Genomic DNA, 20,758 nt, shown 5'->3' on the forward strand with positions numbered 1-20,758 from the left:
AGAAAGCAGCCTGCTTGGTTTGTCAGGGGCTGTATGAAAAGAGTTGATAATGCCAGAAGAGTACAGATAATGCCAAAGCTGAAGCTCTTGGGGGTGCTGCAGGGAAGCCCTGCTGCCTTCAGATGCCCCTGATGAGGTTTCTGTTCCTGCTGCTGCCTGACTTCCATGTGGAAAGCTAGCCTGGATGCAGCAGCAATGCCAAACTGCCATGCAGCATTTACTCCTATAGAAAGAGCTGAAGCCAGGAGAAAAGGGACATGGCAGTCTCACAATTACACACCTCAGCTGATGGAAGGGACAGACTGAGAGCTGCCACCAGCATATATGAAATGTTATGTGATCATTTGATCAAAATATTACATAGCAATGTCCTGGCAAGGAGAGGCTTTTAAATGCTTGGGTCTGTTTCTTGGCAATACAAAAATGAATCAGTCAAAGAATGCAGCTTCATCCTGGCTGAAGAAATGAGATGAATATTCTGTGAGGAGAGAACTTTGTGACAACTTCAGGAGAAAAAAATCAAAATAAGTTCTCTCAGTGCCATTTCTCAAATTTGGCCCACAGAAATAATGTGAAATGTAAGATAGTTTTCAGTGAAGAGGTGATTTCTTAATGGGTTCTGTTTGGCTCAATAGACCTCACACCTATTACATGAACCCGAGCATCAGTTTCCTCTTTTTCTGTCCTGGGGTAGGACTCTCTCTCCACTACTTCCCCGTATTTCTTCAGATTCTCTGGAATGTTGTCTACCTGTCCTTGGCATGAGGGAAGGAAGGAGGCTGGGTGAGTCCCTGTTGAAGCAGAGGGACAGGAAGGTTTAGGTTCCTGTGTCTTAGAGCAGAGCTCTGAGCACTCAGAGGTGAAGGAGCATGGTTGAAGAATGCATCTGCAGTCTTACCCCTGGACACCTGGACTGGGGGCTCACTGAAGAGTTTGTGCAAATGCCCTGGAGGCACCAGGAATGGAATGTCTGCTGGCTGTAAGTGGTGTTATAGGGCTGGCAAGTAAACACACTGCCCCTCATAGGAGCAGGAGCCACTCACCTGGAGAAGCATTCCAATCGCAGCAAAAGCTCTGGAGAAATGATGAGGAAAAATGAACGTGAAACAACTGTGGTGAGTCAGGAAAGGTGGTTTGGTTATGTGTCAGCTGATCAGTGATGCTATAGGGCATAGGTAGCATTTCAAGGGGGCACATAAAGTGACACTGAGGTCTGTTCAGCCTTCACTGAACAAATTTGGAGGGTGCCTGATGCAGAAAACAAGGGTTGTGTTGTGAAAGACACAGGCAAGGCAAGCGCTGATACAGCTGCTTTGGGTCATTACACCAGATTATGTCCTATAGGATGCTCACTGTTAAAGATAACTAGACAGCAGAAATAAATTCCAATACTGGGGTATCTGTCAGAGCCTCCAGGCTTTCTGGAGCCTGCTGGGATACCAAGGAGACCTTGTCCTTTTGGTGCACCCAGTGCACAACACATCATTGCCTCTTCTGCTCCTTTTGTGAACAGGGCAGAGGAATGATGATTTGGTTTGGATTCAGAAGGTTTTAATGATGTTTGAATACTCGGATATCCACAGCTGGGTGTCCTGGCTGAAGTCCATACTCGGAGCTGTGGTTTTTGGAACAGCTGGAAGGGAAGCACTGCCCAGGAGTGGTGTGTCCTCAGAGGACTCTGAAGAGGCACACACCAGTACCCTGCAGAACCAGCTCACCTCTTCATGAGTGTGCTCCTATAACTGGGACACAGGTATCCCCTTCAGGGAGGGCTGGGATAGCTGAGGATCAAGTCATGGCTGCTGTGAATGAAACAAGTGCTCACTCCTGGCTGTTGGCATACTGCTGCTCTGACTGGGCACGAGTGTCTTCTGGGGTGAGCCAGCCATGTGGCACTCTCTCCCTAGACAGTAGTTTGAAACTCATCACTGATTCACTCCCTTGGCTTAAAATTAATGCCATTTTCTTTTTGCTGACCAAAAATCAGAAGATTGAAGGGCAGCAGTTTTGTCATTCATCTTAGTCCACATGTCCCCTTTGCATGAAATAGGGGACAGTGACAGTGATGTAGGTTCTGTATTTCAGATACTGGAGCACTTCTTTATACATGCACTTTTAAATATATGTCATCTTCCAGGGGGGTGTTTTGTATCACTAAATGCTTACCAGTAGGTAAAAGTTTAAAATGAAGTATGCCTTCAGACAGATTGAGAGAATGGATTGCTAATGGAATGTTGTGAGTATTGTGGTAGCAGATGATTAATAACTATAGAAGGACAAAATAATTTGAGTTGGAAGGAATAATCTGGAGGTCATCTGGTCCAATCTTCTGCTATGAACAAGGTAACTTGAGACAAGAATCAGGTTGTTTATTGTTTATTAGAATCTCCAGATTAGGAGATGGTACCAATTCTCTGATTAGTCTGCTCCTGTGCTTAACCACACTGAACTGGGAACAAGACTTTTCTGAATTCTAATCACTGTTTCCCACCTTGCAGCTGGTGCCTGTTGCCTCTTGTCCTTGGGCACTTCTGAGAAGAGCCTGTGCTCCCCTATAGTCTTCCTTTAGGCAAAGGAAGGCTGCAATTAGAGGTCCCTCCTCCCCAGTCATCACTTCTTCAGGCTTGTCCTGCCTCTTTCCCTGACTTGGAGCAACCCACAGGAAGCCCCTTAGATTTGTTGCAGTTGTAGGATTTATATCTCTTAATCTACCTGTCAACCCCATTAATTTTATTGAGTAAACAGTGACTCAAGGCGCTTGGCTTCTAACACCAGGTTCAAAATTTGACTGGACAAAGTGAGGCAATTAGCATCTCATCCTGAAAATTATTATCCCTGTAACAGAGCCAATATATTACAGGAAAGCTCCTCACCTGCAAAGTCAACAGGGTCAAACAGCTTTTGAAAAGCTCATGATGGGAAAAGAATGAGGTGGGTAAAGCTGTAAACAGGTTAGTGCTGCTCCTGCAGTTAGCATCTGCAAAGGAAATGGCAGACCTGGGGCTGGTCAGAAGTGTTGTGTCTGCCTGGTTATTTAACACCAAGGACGTGTAACGCTGATGGCGGGGGTGTGGTTAACAAAAGTAGCCTTGATTTGAATCTCCCTCGTCAAAGCAGAGTAATTATTGCAGAGCAGAAAGCCTCCTCTAGAGTGGAGGGGAAGGGAATGATTTAAATACAAACCTGGGTCTGGGTACTTGAGGGAATCAAGATCGAAGTAGGCAGGAGCTGCTGTGGTCCCTGGAAGGTGGCTTAAAGGGAGAAATCACTAAGATCAGTGAATCTAGCAGGACTGGGGACAGAGACCATTTCTTCCAACACAAGCCGAGTGTATTGAATAAAAAAAACAATGCCACTTCAGAACAGGGCTGTTTCTGATGAGCAGAAGCACATCCAAACCTGAGTTCACACCCAGGTGTTTTCTTTCCTTTTGGATGGTTGCAGGGGGTTTGTGTTGCTCACTGGATGCAGCTGTTGCTACTCTTTGTCCATGCACAGAACCCTTTGGGGCCACGTGTGTGACACATCTTGTGCAGGGTGAAATGGAGTCCAGCAGCCTCACACCGACCTGCACACACATACAGGCACTTCCCAAAGAAAAAAAACAGGATCAGGGAACATACCTTGTAACTCTGGGGTGTTCATCCCAAAGAGCAGGATATTTTGCAGGGTTTTTTTCCTTTTACAGAGTTAACCAGGCAAATGATTTGGAGTCTTATTAAAATAAGGCTGCGAGAAGGAAGAATTCAAGGCATGCACAGAGAGAGGAATAATCCAAGTACAAATGTCTTCTGTGGCTGAAGCTGTTCATGAAACAGATATTCCCTGTGGGGAGATAGCTAAAAAAGAGTGGCCCAGAGCCTGTTGTCCTCTAATGAAGTAGCTAAATGTTTGCAAGGACCATGTCAGCCTGTCCTCACACACCTCTGGGGTGCAAAGGGTACCCCATCCAACTCAGTGAAAAGTAATCAAATGATCCATTTTTATTTAAGCAGCAAAACAGGTAGCTAAGATTAGAAGATTTATGATCAGGTTCTACAACCCAGTGTTCTTAGTTATTGAGCAGTTGGAAGTACAAATCCACAGGCTGCACATAACGCTGATTGCTTTTGATAGAAATAAAGAATATCTTGCTGTTACCATCAAGCCTTGAAACTGACTTCCAGCTAATGACCCAAATAAACTGTACTTGAAATTGTATAATTGAGATCGAAGGCTGTCTGGGGCTTCTAGCTGGGACACAGATTCCACTTGCATGAGCTTTTGAGTATGGTCATTGAGCTGAAATGGAGAAGGTTAAAACTCTCATTTTCATTACCAAACGCCCCCCATCTCCCAGTACAAATGTGACATTTCAATTTTGCACAGTCCAACTCTTCTTAAATCATCTGTATAAAAACTTCAGATCTTGATTGATGATGGATGAGCTATTGTCTCCTCAAGCACCCAGTTCTCATTACCCTTTAAGACAGAGCTTATTAATGATGGACCTGAAGTGCTTTCCCAGTGGGTCATCAGCAATGAACTATGCTGAGGGATCAAAAAATTTGGTTTGGCATGAAATTTCCAGCCTAAGCTGTTTTCAGATGATGCATTCAGCATCTTGGGTGAAACAGGAGAAGAGATCCCCATCAGCAGGGTGCTTATGGTAAAGATGCAGCACTGTCAACTTGCAAAGGTGCTTCAGCTCTAGCGAGGCTGACCTTGGAAATTCAGGTGTTGTCAACATGTGTTATATAATATATCCATGCTGGATATACCTGTATATGGTGGGCTGAAAAGACAGCTGCTTCCTTCATAGCCAGTCAGTTTGAAAGGTGTAAGATATATAGAGTGGGCTTTCCCCACGGTTTTCCCTAATTAATTCCCTCCCCTTTCCCTGCCCACTTCAGAGCTAGTTCTTTTCCCCTCTCACCATGCCATCTTCCAGTTCATGGTGCTGGCTGGTTTTGTAGTACCAAAGAAGAGCTTTTAATTTTCAACCTGGAATAGCAATAGACATTTTATAACCATCTTGGTAAAAATTTTAGAAAAGTTTTAGATTCTACAGCTCAATAGATATTTACAACCCTTGCTGCATATAAACACATGAGTAACATTCACTCCAGGATACATTACAGAATGAGAACATGCTTTGCCCATTTAACCCACATTAGAAATTGGATAGCAGACCATGAGGAATTACACTGTACACACACACACACACAAAAAAAGTCAGCTCAATAAGATGCCCTTTTAACAGATGGAAGAAGAAAAGTGGTTTCCCTCCTTGGTCTAAGCAGACACCACACTTGCAGAGTCAGTGTCCCTTTGCAGTGACTATATGCTTCTGGTGGCTGATAATGTGTTTTCAGTGACTCCAGTCAAACTCTGAGTCCTTTCTTGAACTTGACAGACTAAGTATGAACTGTGTGTGATGTACCTGTCTGTGTTCCTGGCACTTAAGTGTGAGATGCTCGTGTTTCTTGGTTGCCAAATACTTGTACGTTTGCATTTCTCCTGTTTGTATTGTATGGTAGGTTTCCAAAGTCTGTGGGAATGTTGCACTAGGTTTTTGAAAGCAAGAAAATAGCAGCTATAACAACAGATAATGCATTTCTGATTTAGCTTCCTGAATAAATAACCATTTAAGAGAACTTTAATGATCTGCAGATAAAAGTTCCCCACAATCATTTGAGAGTAATAAGCAAAATAATGGCAGAATTCAGTGGCAAGGACACATGCTGATTTATTTTCGTGTAACTTTGGTTGCAGAATTATACTGCTTTTAAGCCAGTAGAGTAGCTCTAATGAGGAAGATGATAAGATTTGTCAGTCACTTCAGGATCAAGTGACAAAAGCCCTTGGGTGCTACTCCTTTGCTCAGGGCACGGGGCTGCAGCCCTGGTGCCAAACCAGGAGATCGTGGTATGCTGAAGTGTTACACCTTCCAGAAAGGTGTCCAGAGTTGTCTGGCACCTCTAGGAACTCTTCTCCCAGTGAAAGCCAGTGGGTATTGTGATTAGAAATCCCCTTTTGTTCCTTGATGTCCCTAAGCAGGGTGGAAGCCCAAGGGTAGCACTTGCTAGCAGGGTCATACTTGGACTAACAGTTTTCCAATATCACAAAAAAATTGTTTTGGAAGACAAAAATACTCACTCCCAAATGGTATTTAAAATATATTTCACTCCAAGCAGTCTGGTTTTGGGCTTCCATGTCAGGAACTGGCTTCTTTGTTCACAAAATTCACTCAGGGAATTGCCATTCTCTCTTCTTCTCCAGCCTTGGAAAGAGTTGAGCAAAGAGGCACCTCAGGTGTTGCACACAGGGGAAGAAACCTCTTTTTGCCTGGCTTCCATTGCTAGCTTGCCTGCACAGACAGAGATGCTGCCTTTCTCCTCCCGTTCATTGTTTAACTTTATCTCTCACTTTCAGAGCTGTAAATTAAAATGGGATGATGACTTTATGATGATGAGTTCATTATACAGCAGCTCTATTGTATATTGATTACAGTTGTGCTTCATTTGCTTAACATGCAACAGGGTTTATTAGCTCTTCCCAGGCATTGTTCTTGCTAAGAGAGGGCAAAGAAGTGCAAAATGCATTTTGAGTCGAAGTCAGTGAAGCTGATGCATCTGTGCTGATTTACACACACTGAGGACTTGCTGTAAAGAAAAGCAGGTTGGATGGGGAAGATGGAGTGGAAACGAGTCTGGGTCCCGGAGAGCAGGAAGAGTCAAATACAAGCGCTTTAAAGATTGTACTAAACTTTGAGCTCAGTGTAACTTAATATCCACGAGAGCCCACCTCTGATATTACTCAGGTTTGTTTGCACCTCAGCGCATCAATAACCTGGAAATTTTAATTCTGTCACTGGTGAAAAATGATGCAGCGCAAGGAAAATGCATTTTTGGGAAAAAGCACCAGAAGCATCACTTGCTATTCAGTGATGAGGCAAGTCAGAGCATTTTTTTTGTGGTTGCTTTTAGTAAATCACAGTGGAAGGTGTTGGCTTCCCTGAAGTACAGCATATGGTACACTTCCTGGTTACCTCTGTGCTGAAAAAAAAAGTCATTCTCCACAAATTGAAGCTATTAGAATTACTTTTAGATTGAGATCCTGCTTTACAAGAATGTGTTAAAATTCCTAGCAGGAAAGAAACTTGGGTAGGTATTGTCAGGAGGGGATGCTCTTGAAACCCAGAAATTATGCCAGTTCAGTGTGCCAGCTGATAGAGGAGCTATGTAGAATTATGTGTGTGTAAGAAGCTATAAATGCAGATTTTACAGTTTTTCATTGTTTTTTTATGTTATTTTTAATCAAAATATGGGCCATAATGGATTAAGTATTCTGGTGTAGCTGGGACAACACAGAGAAATCATCACAAATCATGATTTAAGGTGTTCTTCTAAGTCTCCCTTTCTCCCCAGAGCAAAATTGTTAACAGATGCTGTATCGTTTTTTTCCTTTGATCATAAGAATATTATACAGACAGATCATTGCTCTATCTCTAATCTGGACTCTTTCTCTGTATCAGATTATTATTATTGTTTTCATTTATAAGCCCCTTTTCAATGAAAAGCCAAGCTTTTAAACCAGAGGTTTCTAAGAAATAGTAATACTGATTAATATGGGGGAAAGATGTATTTACAGATGATCCTTTATTTAATACATTCCTTGTTTGGGGGCTGCCTCATTTACATGGTGTGGCCTGTAAACCCTGAAATTTAAAAAAAGAAATAAAACACAGTAATTCCTTCGGTGGTGTGTGTAAACATTTACACTCCCACTACAGCTTTTAAAGGTTTTCCTGGCAGATGAGGATTATCAGGCTACCTTAATGACTGCTACTGCCATAGTCAGGAATTATTCTTCATTCTCTGTGAGAAGTGTGGCACTCCTGGCTCTACAGCACCACTTCATGTCACTCCAAGGTGCCATTAGTACCTAACCTTCAGCATTTCTCTGCTGAGCCTTGAAGCTCTGACACTGAAGGTTTCAGACTCATAGCTCCTGTTATCTTTCATGAAAGTCACATGCGTTGTCTCCTGCTTTGGAAATATAAGAGACAGGTTAAGTAGAGGAATTGTGAATTTGAACAAGGCTTTAGAGGGGGTAAAAAAAAAAAAATTTGCTACAGAGGAAACCCTGGTGCTGCAACAAATAACTGTAAGATCATTTTCATTTTGAGATTTGATGGATCAAGTCTTTAGAGACAGGGCAACAGAGAGGATTTTTTTTTTTAAATAAACTGCTATAAATATGAAAATAAAAAGAAAACCAAAAAAATCCAACAAAGTACACAAAAGTCCCACGACCTAAGAACCCCAAAACTTTTGCCAGTTTAAAAACCATCTCCCTTTAACACAAAGCTTCCAGCAAGGCACGTCCATAGGAGTTTTGGATGATAGTGTTTGAGATTTGGATCATTGCTATGGAGCATTTGGGTGTTTTGGATGATGCTATTACAGCAGCACAGGCTGTAGTAAAACTACAAAAAAAAATCTTCTCCAGACCTCATGCTGACCCTTCTTGTGTCCTGTGGGCTCATCACAGCACGGTTCTTTGTTATACATTTTAAGCATTTCTGCAAATTAATGAAATGCAGTATAGTGTGATTGGTTGCTTGTGTTTTTAAAGTCATTTAAGTGTTGAAGGTTATTTTACTCACAAAATACAGAACTGTTCCATACATGATCACACTGGAACAAAAGGTAAACTGTGTATCAGTCTTCACCAGGTTTCTTCTGCATGTGAATAAAGGGTTCCTGTTTACAAATACTGTGAGCTGCTTGTCCTCCCATTTTCAGATTATTAAATGAGATTACAGTGAGTTGTGGGTTTTTTTGCATTTTAATTGTGTGCCCTCTCTCCAACACACATTTAGCAGTAGATTTAATCAGCTGTCTGAAGTCTTACGAGTACATTGTTCTCTTGTTCTTCTGCACAGAGATACTGAATGGAGGGGTTTATGTTGGCCAGAACAAGTTCCTGTGCTTTGCAGACACCATTCATTGGCAAGACATCGTGCGAAATCCCTGGGCCTCCAACTTCACCCTGGTTCCAACAAATGGCAGCTCAGGATGTAAGTACTGCTTTTATTCTCAGCCTTGTCATCCCCTCAGCACGAAACAGGATAACTATGGCCATAAGTTTTCCCTGATCCTCTGTTATGGGGAATTATATTGGTAAATTTTCCTTTCATTGCTCCATGCATTTTTTTAAGTTTGTCTACTGCTTGGGGCACCATTGAGTCTGTTCTCAAAAACAGTGTCTGTAGAGGGTATTTGTGAATATCACAGGTTTTCTGAATTTTCTCTCTTCTTCATTTTCTTTTTCTTCTTTGTTGCTAAAGCCACTGTGGTGCTGTGGAAGCACAGACGTTCTTGTTTGCTTTGCATTTGTTCCTGCTGCTCAGGCTGGTCCTTGAGTCACAATGGTCTGTCAATGGCATTATAATTAGCTGCTGGAGTAATTATGGGAAAATCTCACAGATACTCTGACTTTAGATGAGAAGTGAACCTGAAATAAATAATTATCCTGTTGTCTTGTGTGTATATTGTTGGAGAGAGAGAGAGAGAGAATTTGCAGAGGATGAGGTGTTCTTCACAATATAACCAATTATTCTCTGGTTTTTACTACGTTTTCTTTATTTTAATGCTTTTCATTCCAAACTAGAAATATCTGTGTTCTTAAGAGTTTCTCTCTTTCTCTTCCCAAGAATTATTTGCCTTCAGTGAATCATTCTTATTCTTGCAGCAATAATGAATTGTAGTGAATGGTGGTGACAGGGATACAGAGTGTTTAAGCAAAATATTCCATAGTGGAGTTAAGTGCATGCAGAATGAATGCTGTGCTGTTAAACAGTACCCTCAGGATGTACCAACATTGAAATTCAGAGACAGGCTGGGAAGAAGTTTGTATCAGGTGTCAAAGGTGGCACCACAGCAGACATATTGTTCTGAGCATTCCAAATATGGGGACATTCTGGATTGCTTTCCATACCTGAAGGTGTCCCTCGAGCCTGTATAAAAGACTGATTGCCTCTCTAGCTTTCACTACAGCCAAGAAACATTTCATTTCTTCTGTTGTATGTTGGGAACTCAGAGAAAAAAAAAAAAAGTTGAGATTCTGGATAAGGACCTTTTAATGAGTCCCCATAATTTCTAAGCAGCAACTTGCTTTTAACCAGGTGCTTTGTGGTGTTATAGATTTTATAGAAGGCTGACTTGCTTTTCTACATCTCATCTGATCCCCTTAATACCAGAGCACAGGTACTTGAGATAAGAGTTCCTCCAGGAGCCTGCCAAGCTGCACTGCTCCTGGACATCCCAGCTCCAGGGCTGAGCCTCATCACTTCTGCCTTCTGGCTGGAAACCTGACATAGTTGTAATGCAGCCAGCTCTCCTATTTGCATCTTAAAAACCCTCATCACTGCTGATGATCAGTTCTAGGCAGAACTGATGAAACCTTTGAAGGTGAGGGAATGCCTGTACCCTTTTATGAGTCATTGCTCCAAGAAAAACACTTGGTTCTTACTCTGTTTCGTACTGGGTTTTCTTTTAACCTTTCCCAGTTCTTCAAGACAAATGCTTCTGCTCTTTTAAAAAAGCAACCAACATCAATGCTATCTTTTTGAGGCAACAGAAGTTTTACTGGTGACTCCAAAAGAACTGGAACAAGATCCATTTTGAGTACTTTTAAAATCACACCCTGAAAGCAAAGAAGGCAAATATTAGCACTCACACACAGCTAGATGAAAGAATATATGTAGCAAAGTCCAATTTTCTTGAAAAGATTTTTTATTCCTTTTGAGTTGGTTTGAAACACTGGGAAGGAACAATTTGTGCTTGATAAATAAGATAAACAGCATTATTTCAATGATGATTGAGAACTACGTACCAAGGCAGCTTCATTAAGGTAGCCACCCAAATTTTATTCTAGTTTTCCTTACTTGGGATGAAGCAGTGCCCAACTGGACTGTATTTAATTTAATAAACTTATATCTCTACTGAGAAACTCAATCCCATCTCAGTATAATTCATGCATCCTGTGAAATTTGATTAAATTAGCTAATCCAAACAATTTCTGTCTTCACAGCTTACATAGGTGAAAATATAAACCCCATTATACAAAAAGCCAACAAATGCTTAAAAAGCATTTAGGCTTTGGGTAACAAAGAACTCAGGTACAGAAATCACCCTTTAAAATAGCCTGTAATTAAATACCTGTATGTGGGTGCATGCACATGCTATGCACACACATAGGACTTGGAGAAATGAACATTGAATTTTAACCCTGGAAATTGGTGTAGAATGTCATTAAATAACATAGATGCTTCTCAGTTTTGGCTCACGTGTCTCTTTTCACCAGCCTTGCTTTTCTTCATTGCTGCAAATGATGCTTAGTGCATTGCAAAGTTTTTTTTCTGCACTCATGCTTTTCTGGATCCAGCATGCGTGTTTCCATTGGATAGGAGACACCTGAGACTTAAACAGTAAATACTGTTTAAGTCTCAGGTGTCTCCTATCCAATGGAAATCTTGGCTAATCCACTGGAATTACAGAAATGCATGTTGCTTGGCATTACTGAAAATATCCCAATGTCAAAATATTTTGGAAAGAGCTACTGGGTTTTTACTGTTTATCTAGAAACCTTTGTAGGAGGGTATGTGAACCAAGCAAACCTGCTGTGTGAAGCTCAGCAAAGTGTCACAGTATCACAGGATAACCAGGTTGGAAGAGACCTCCAAGATCATGGAGTCCAACCCATGCCCTAACACTTCAACTAAGCCATGGCACTGAGTGCCACATCCAGTCTTTTTTTAAACACATCCAGGGATGGTGACTCCACCACCTCCCCAGGCAAACCATTCCAGTACTTTATTATTCTTTCCATTAAAAACTTTTTCCTAATATCCAACCTATTTGCACTATCCAAAGTCCATCCTAGCAGTAATTTCGGGGAGTCTGTGGGGGTGTGAGATCCTGTAAGGCCTGGCTAGCAGCATCACATGCCATGTTCAGCCATGACTGGCAGGACTGGAGGGTGCCTTATCCCCCAGGAATTGTGAGGGACCACTGAGTGGTCCCTGGCAGAGAATACATCCAGGGACAGAGGCTGTGACCTGCTGTGAGTGGCAGAATCTGGTACCTCATCGTTCCAGCAGGAACAGTTTCAAACACAGTTTGGCATTCTGGCACCACTGGCGTCGTTTCCAACCATCAGCAGAGGACATAAAACCTCCCCAGAGGTGTCCACATGTCCGAAAGAGCAAGTGGCTTTGGCCATGGCCAGAGTGACTGCAGCAGGGTGATGTGAATGCAGTGTCACACCAGGCACACCAGCGGGTGTGGGAGCTCAGGGCAGCCCTGTCAGGGAGCTGACACTGCAGGTGCTATTCCCTTGTAATGGTCTGACTTCAGGGATAATTTCACTTGAACCCTCCCTTGCTGCTCCAGTGCAATCAGCAGAGGAAGACAAAAGGGTGGAGTGAAAAGAAGACACTCTGAAGTAAAATCAGTCCCCTGCCTCTGTGCCTGTTTCATATCTTGGGTCTGCCAATTCTGGCAATCTCCTTCATTCACATCAGTGCTAGACAGAGGAGAATATGGCCAGTGAACTTGTGGGAATAAAGCTCCTCCAATTCCCTTCTTCACAGCCTTTCATTGTCACATCGCTGCTAAGGAGCCAGTTGAAAAAGCCATGGTGTCTTAAACACTGCCAGAAATACTGCAGACATGTGAATCCTGAGTGCTGCTTCTCCTTTTTCCTTCCAGTTCTGATCGAATGCATGCAGAGCAGCTCATGTAGGAGGCCTCTGAGTGACACGGTGTCACCGTTCAGGCGCACACAGGCGGTGGCTGCTGGCACAGCGCTCGCATAAACAAACCCTGCACCAGGGACCACACGTGCTTCAGCTCTGCCAGGACACAGCCTCTGTGCCTGGCATTGTCACCCACAAACACACGCACACTGAAATATTCACTGCTTGCACCACCTTCCCATGCTGCTGTCTTGTAGCTGAAGCTTTTGGAATTAGTTGAAAGCAGCCTTCTCTTCTGTTTACCTGAATTCAGCCTGGGGTTTTGAGCTAAGCACATCGCAGTGGGAATCTCAAAAGCACTTAACTCTCCAAGGAACAACATTTTCCCTTTAGGTTTGCGTTACTGAAATTGTTTCTGTAACACTGAAAATCTATTTTCTCTCCTTCGAAAAATCAGCCACGAATTCAAGCATTGGCCAAACATGCTGAAGCCTTTGCTTTGCAAGAGCCTATTCCCCTGTTAGCACATCCCCTTTTTGGATTCAGTGCCTTAACTGAGGAGCTGGAGCTCTGCTCTTCAGAGGTGGAAACTCGGTGCAGCTCCCAGCAGGGAAAATAAACAAAGCAGGGATAAAGAATTAGGCTTCTTTCCTAAAATGCCACAAGATTAGAAGAGCTCTCTGAGCAGCTTTTGGGAGAGTCCAGTGGAAATCTGGCTGCTTTCATCAGTGTCTTCAATGTTCTCCTCAGTTTTCTTGTTAGCAGGAACTGGACAAGCCTCACATTTTGTCAGGTGAGCTCTTTTACAGGATTCGACAAAAACCATAGTATTAAATCAGAATTTTCAGAGGAACTTTACTTGGAGCTTTTGTTTCACAGAAAAGCTTGTAGAAATTGAATTGTTGCATTGAGGTCACTTCCATAGCCAATAGCATGTGTTCAAGTCAGTCAATAATGCTCTTAAAAATATTGAAACTATGAATGCGTGTTCATGATAGACCTGGTGACTATTAGGGTAATATGGATGCAAAAATCACTCTCCATTTTCTAGTTAAAAAAAAAAAAAGTTGCTTTTTAAGGAATTATTTTAAAAAATGCTGGACTGTGTGTTGGCATGTGCCCAGAATTGTGCAAAATAAACCGTGAAAATTAAATCCATTGTAAAGTACTTTCTCGAACTCAGGTTTCTGCTCAGACTCTGAAGTGCAGTGAGATCGCTGGAAAAAATTCCCTTTGTCAGTCTGGCTTTTCAACTGAGTGCCTATCAGCTGTGAATAGAGCTGGAATTTTTGGCAAGGTACTTTTTCAGGCAGAACAACTCCAGCTCCTTGCTCCTCACAGCGTGGTGCTCCTCTGTCATTGCTTTGTATCTAATTGCAGTGGTGTGAGAACACCCCAGTTCTGAGCTGTGCAGAAGCACTGCTGCAGAGTTACAGGCAGAAAAGACTTGGAAGTGTCACACACTTCAGGGCTGTGCCTGTGACTCAATAAATCCCATGGTGTACTCCAGGGAAACACTGCTTGAAAACTCCACTCTTCCAAAACTTTGTTCTTTTCTGCCTATTGATTCATAGATTTTTCAAGGGCAGAAGGAGCCTTGAAACATCATTAGCTCTATTTCCTGTATGCAGAGGCCTGGAATATCATCAGCTTGCCTGGTGTGGAGCTCAGTAACTTCCCTGGCCACAGCTTATTTCCAGCCTGGCTTTGAGGTCCCAGTGGGCTCTGGTGCTCTGTGCACTGTCCTGGCACTGCTCTGGAGCTTTGCAGAAGTGCAGCTGTCCCTCCAGAAGCTGGTTACTTCCCAGTATTAAAAGGGATAATACCAGCTGCCTTCATCTCTAACCTGAGCACAATTTTAAATCATAAAAGATGTTGCATCTTCTGCTTTCTCTGGCTGGCTCAAAGAGCTCTCCTAAGCCTGCTTTTTCTCTTTGTGTCCCATGTCACCTCCTGATCTTCTTCCAAAAGCTGGACAGATAGAGGCTCTCCCATCTCTCACAAGGAGGAATTTCTTTCCAGCCCCAAAGTAATTTTCCTTGCTGATCAATGTAAACTGTGTATTTTTTCGTTTGCTTTTAGAAAGCAGAAGCCAAAGCATGCACGGCATTTTATTCCTCTTATAACCAATAGAAGTAAAAATTATACCCTTTGTGTTCCAGCTTCATGTGAGGAATCTGGTGTTCAGGCAGTTCTGATATCTGTGTGGTTTAGAGACTCTTTTTTTCCCCCCAGCAAATACAGCCTGTGTGTTCTATTCTGAAATATCCAATCTTATGTTTGGCTCTATAAAAGTCATTTGGTGTGAGTGACTCCAGCTTACTCCCCAGCCTGGCTCACTCTGATACTGGCTGCTCCTCACTGTAATTTGTTGGGATTTCACTCTTCCTCTCATCTGTACACTTTATTGCCTGGGATATTTTAATAATTTCTAAACCTTTGTCTGGAATACTAAGAAGTGTCAGTCCTTGGGATCCCTGGGGAACAACACCCCAATTGTATTATAATTGCTCATTTACAGCTTCTTTTGGAGAGTCCCCAATTAGCTGGGTCTTAATGCATTTTTCATGTGTTTTATTAATATTGAAACATAGAGACAAATCTAATTAAATGTTTACCATTTAGCTAGTGCTTTGCATTTTAATTAAAGGAACAAAAAAAATGGACTTCCCAGCTACATAGCTGCTTATGAAGTCAGCCCTCCCTGCTCCTGGCAATCCAAGCTGCCAGTGACCTTACCTGGGAGCAGGTGTCTTTGGAAGCATTACAGCTCACTTTTACATATTTATGCCTGTATTTGGCTGATGGGAGTCAGTGCTGGTTCTGTAATTTTTTTTTCTCTTAATTTCTTCAGTCACACTGTCTTTGTGAGTTGCTTTTTCAGGTTAACTTGCCCCACCAGTCCTGATAACTGAGTGTTTGCTGGACCATGGTTCTACTGCCAGTTTTCCACATGCTAGCAAAAGAAGTAATAGGGCTTCTAAAATACACTTCTTTAAAATATTACAGAAATTGGGACAATCTGGTAGAAACTTAGTTTAGCAGAAATGTCTTTATGTCAAACTAGTTTAAGGCCAGAAGCTTCTTACTTTTTTTAAAATTGTTATAGGATAAAATCAGCCAAGTGGATATATGTACATTCTTTTCAGCATATGTACTATATCCTTGTACTGTGTTTCACAAGAAGTATGAGTTGATATTTGCCTGGAATTTTGTATAAGTGACAAGGTTTATATTCTTCCTTGGGTATTAAGAGTCTCTGTTAGGAGTTGCTGGCAAGGCATGTGGGTGAATTTGTGTCCAGCCATTTATTGCAGCTACTGAATGAGTCCTGACAGGTGGGAAGCCCCTTGATTTAATGTTCAGTAGTGACCTTGTAATTCTTCACAGAGCACAGTAACTCAGCTTTTGTACCAGCAGCTGCAATATTAGAAAAGGATCATTTTTACACAATGCCACTTATCTGGAAATTTATACTCAGGTCAGACCATTGGGTGTTTAAGTCTGAAGTAATTATGTGATAGCTGTGAAGAATAGGGGTTTGTCAGATCCTTGTAATCTCTCCCAAAAGTCCTGACCTTATACCAGTTCTCAGGTGTGCTGTGCCTAAACTGTATAAAATGCTGTTCATGTCCATACCAGTGTTAGCAGCTGGGCCACCCAAAACAGACTCCTGCACAGGACCAGTCCTGCTGCCCTTGGGAAGCCACAGCCACACTGGTGAAATCCAGAGTCTTGGATCAGAGCAGGAAAAGGATGGAGTCCTTTCCCCCTGGTGTAAGAAAGCCATTGGTGAGTAAGGATTGAAGAGAGGTGAATGCAGCAAAAATAAAAGTACAAGGAAAGCTTTCCTTCAGACAGTGGATATTTCTGTAACAGGAGACAATTACATGTAAATCATGAGAATTTGCAAACCAACCCCCCAGCCTTTGCTGCTAGGACACAGATGAGATAACCACATTTTGTCCAGTTATTCCTGCAAGGTATTTTCTGTTTTTTCCAAGCACAAGGATTTTGCTCTGAAGAAGGCCAGAGTAACAGCAGTATATTTATATATGCTGATGAAAAGAAAAGAGGGAAGTGACTAATTCATGCTTAAAGCCACCTTTCAGAATAGCTAGTGTATCATTTTTGGTGTACATCTAAATTGGAAACTACCTACCGAGAAAATGGCATTGCAGAAAGTACACCCTGAAGACATTTGTTATTGCAGAGTTTGTTAAATTATAGCCTTTCATTGAGGTTATTACTTGGAGTTCAATTAACATTTTAAATGTATGTTTGGAGACCAGCAGACGGGGCCTTGGCAGAGAGGTGGTCTGGGTACAGAACATGTTCCCTGCCGCCAGCATCACCATGGCAAAGCCAGGAGGAGAAGCTGTTCTTTTCCATAAAAAGCCACAAACACCCCAACTGTTCTGTGACAGCTCCTTCCATGTGGCACACACCTCACAGGCTTAAAGCACTGCACTTCAGCAGCAGTTATGGTTTCATGGATATCTCAGTTGGAAAAAAAAAAAATTTAAATCAGATAGATAGAAAGTCCCACATCTGCCTTTTATTCAGGCTACACGGAGGCTGCTTTTCCTTCCATTAAGGAATCTCTAGTCCAGACAGAATTTATTTACCTGGAATTGAAAGGCAAATAGAGTAACAGAAAAAATTTGATTTTGAAGAATAGTTTTTGCCAAGCAGATATATCTGAAGATATATGGAGGAATACATGAAATCTAGTGGTACAATGAACTTGATTTGCATTAGAATGGCAAGCTGAACTGCTTGAAGTTATCTGTAATGTTTTTTTCCTCAACCCAGAACAGTGTGTTTTAAATAAAGGGAATCAGTTTAGCTTTCTAGTAAATACCTTCAGCCAGCATTTTCAGAAGGGATCTGTCAATTGGTGACTGCCCTTGAAAGAGATTTGAAAGGCAAGCAGACGTGGCATCTGATGGAAATACGACGCCTCTCATAGTTGAGTTACTGAATAAAAAATAAGTAATGAACACAAATAAGAAAAAATAATGCTGTGAGAGACAGAACTCCGTATGCTGCAGAGCCCAGCAGAGTAACTGCCACGGCCATGGGGATTTCTAGAAGTCATGGGCACAGAGAGGAGGGCATGGAGAAAACCAGCACTAACAGCTTCTGAAGAATCTCAGGCATGGGCATCTCTTGGCGCTGAGAAATTTATTTTGCAAAAATATAAACAAAAAATACACAGCTGCAGAACCAACCCCATCCCTCCCAAAGTGCTGACCAGTTTTGCTGACTATCTTCCTCCCTTCTTTTAGCAGTTGTGGGGTGAAAGTCACTCACCAAGGGGCAGAGGTTACCATGCTGATGTACAAAATAGTACAGTGGTTCAGGAGATACAGAATTGAGGTAGGGCTCCACGTAGTGGTGCATAGCAACTGTTGGCAAATGCTTATCTGTTAATGGCAACCTGTGTGTGTATAATGTATTACTGCACAGCACCTGGTTATGAGCAGATTGGTGTTTGAGCAGTGTATTGCACAAGGGAGAGACTTTCAGGTTGAATGAAAGCATTCCTCTCCATTACTTGTTTATCACAAGCACCAGTGTTTCTTGAAAGTAGGAAACAACCCCCAAATAATCCAGATATTTAAAATAGCCTAATTGCATGATGATTGCCAGATTTGTAGTGAGTGGGTGGGAGGGATTGGTCTCTCGCAGCAAGCTTCAGCTGCTCTCACAACCTGCCTTCAAAGAGCTGCTTAGGAAGAGGGGGAGGAAAGAAAGAGTGTAAAATCAGCTGCTGAATAGTGTCTGCAGGATGTGGAAGCTGCTGTGTGCCTCCCACCCTGCATGTCCCAGCCCCCTGCTCAGATGGGCTCGGTTGGTGCCTCACAGGGGTGGGTGCAGTGCTGGCACTACCCAGGTGGCTTCTCCCAACACACTCTTCTGCTCTCTTCATCACATACAAAACCACCCCAAGCCTGTGTTGCTATCGCATCTGTGTTTTTTAAGGACTTTTTTTCCCTGTCTGTTCTGGCAGAAACTCTCAGAGCTGTCACAAGAGTTGCTGTCCTGTGGACAGCCTGGCTAAAGGGCTCTGGCCACTGGTTTGCTCAAACCCAGGGCAGCTTCAGGGTCTTCCTTCTGCTCCCTTCACACCTCCTGCAGTACTACACCTACATGGCAGTCCCATCATGCCCAAAGCATCACCTCCCAGCAGATCTCTGATAACTGAAATTGTCCAGGAAACTGCAGTTTGAAATTTGTATGATTATTTTCATTAAATTTTTGTGTATAGCAAAAATTAAATCTAAATATCAGAGTATATGTCCAACCATCGTTTTCCAACAGAGAAAGGGCTTCTGTGATCCAGGTAATGTTTTATAATTATCAGTTTTGTTTCAAATAGCCAGAATTACATTTTGGATAAGCACATTAAGAGGCTTATCCAAACTTTAAAAACTGGCCTAAAACTGGACTCCAGACTTCATGGGATTGAGGAATTCTTTTCTAGTATTTCCATATAATTGAGTCAGAAGTTGATTAAAACATAAGTACTTCTAAATACACCCTGCCAGACTCTAGGAATACTACATGGGATGGAAAAAGAGTAAAATTAATTTTTAAATCCATCTAAATTTCAAGTTCTGATTTCCCCTCTTTGAGGTTATCACTTTGTTTAAAAAATGAAAACTCTATGTCCCTCTCTTTGAACTTTATTACTGCTTTGGCTGCATTACAGGAACATTGTAACAGGACAATATTTTGAGTTATGTGGTATTGACTGACTTGACCTGTTTGAGGAGCTGCTATTAAAGCCACACAAGAACACTCCGAGCTGTTTGAGTTTGTTGAGAGCCTCCTTTGAAAATCTCATCTAATGGTGCAGGAATTTTTCTCCCAGTGCTGTACATCCTGTCCCCCCAAAAAAAGCAACTTCTATCTGCTTCCTTCTGTTCTCAGCCGAGCTGTGCATCAGACAGTGCTGCTGCTCTTATGGCCAGAGAGCTGGCTGCAGATTTATTCCAGGCACTGCCTCAGGTGCCCATGTGCTCCCCTGCTGTTGGCTGGTTTGTGGGTTTGGATTTCTTGTGCTGTCACACCAGAAAAGTGCCAGGTCTGGGAGCCAGTGGGCAGTGACCTCGGGTAGGGAAGGATGCAGATGTCAGTGCTGGGCATTGCAGGCACTGCTGCTAAGGCAGGAGATGGAGGCATTTCCATGCAGGAGGAAATGCTGAGGTGAATATAAAGGCATAGAAGATGCTGGCTTTCTATGGTCTCTGTCTGCTGGAATCTGCAGTGCTTTCCTCTCACAGACCTGTCTTCTGCTCACACTCAAATTTCCTCAGTAGGACAGACTTTTCTCCCCCTTTTTCTCCAAGTTATCAGCTCAGGAGTTCTTCAGAGTGTGGGGGAACAGGGTTCAGTTTCCTACCTTGCATCAAGGCATTCAAATCTGTACGTCCTGGCTCTCACCTACCAGTGGAAACTGCCCCAGGCTGGTCTTATTTGGCATCTTTTCTAATGTATCTGTTGAAATTCTGAGTATAAAATAATCATTAAGTTAAATACAGAAACAGTGCTAGGAGTGCTCTGATCCATGGCTCTCCAGTGACCGCAGCCACCAGCTGCAGGACACGAGTCCAAGAATGGTTTGTGCTGTGCCCAGCTCTCTCCCTTTGGAGCTCCCTGTGTCAGGAGAGCTGTCCTGGGGAGGGATGGCTGCCAGCTCTGTGCTCTCCCCTTCCAGAGAGCAGCCCCCAGACTGTTCCTTGGCTTGGTGACTCGAGAGGAGAGAGCCTTCATCACAGGAAGCAAAGGAGACAATGAGAGGGGAGTTCACATACAGGTGGTGGAATGGCACCCTCTCCTTCCCCACAGAGGAAAGAGAAAATAAGAGCTACTCCAGCATTTAGAAGGGTCCTGGAGTTGTGTTCTCTGTGCTTTGGGGATGGTCCACTGGAGGGAATGAGTTTCATTCTGAGCCCAGTGTTAGCAGGGACTGAGCTGCTCTTCTGCTCCTGCCACACTGTAGGA

General features: G+C 42.7%; 1 protein-coding gene across 3 annotated transcripts in view; it reads left to right on the forward strand.

The window, feature by feature from the left end:
* Positions 1-20,758, forward strand: part of ERBB4 (erb-b2 receptor tyrosine kinase 4) — a 548,792-nt gene that overhangs the window by 360,236 nt on the left and 167,798 nt on the right. For all 3 annotated transcript variants that reach the window (XM_088167659.1, XM_088167658.1, XM_088167657.1), the window contains exon 4: positions 8,930-9,064. In XM_088167659.1, the coding sequence (XP_088023785.1) occupies positions 8,930-9,064 (135 nt within the window). The remainder of the gene's footprint in view (positions 1-8,929; positions 9,065-20,758) is intronic.

This window comes from Sturnus vulgaris, chromosome 7, assembly GCF_052056855.1.
Source record: "Sturnus vulgaris isolate bStuVul1 chromosome 7, bStuVul1.hap1, whole genome shotgun sequence".
In the NCBI taxonomy this organism is placed as follows: domain Eukaryota; kingdom Metazoa; phylum Chordata; class Aves; order Passeriformes; family Sturnidae; genus Sturnus; species Sturnus vulgaris.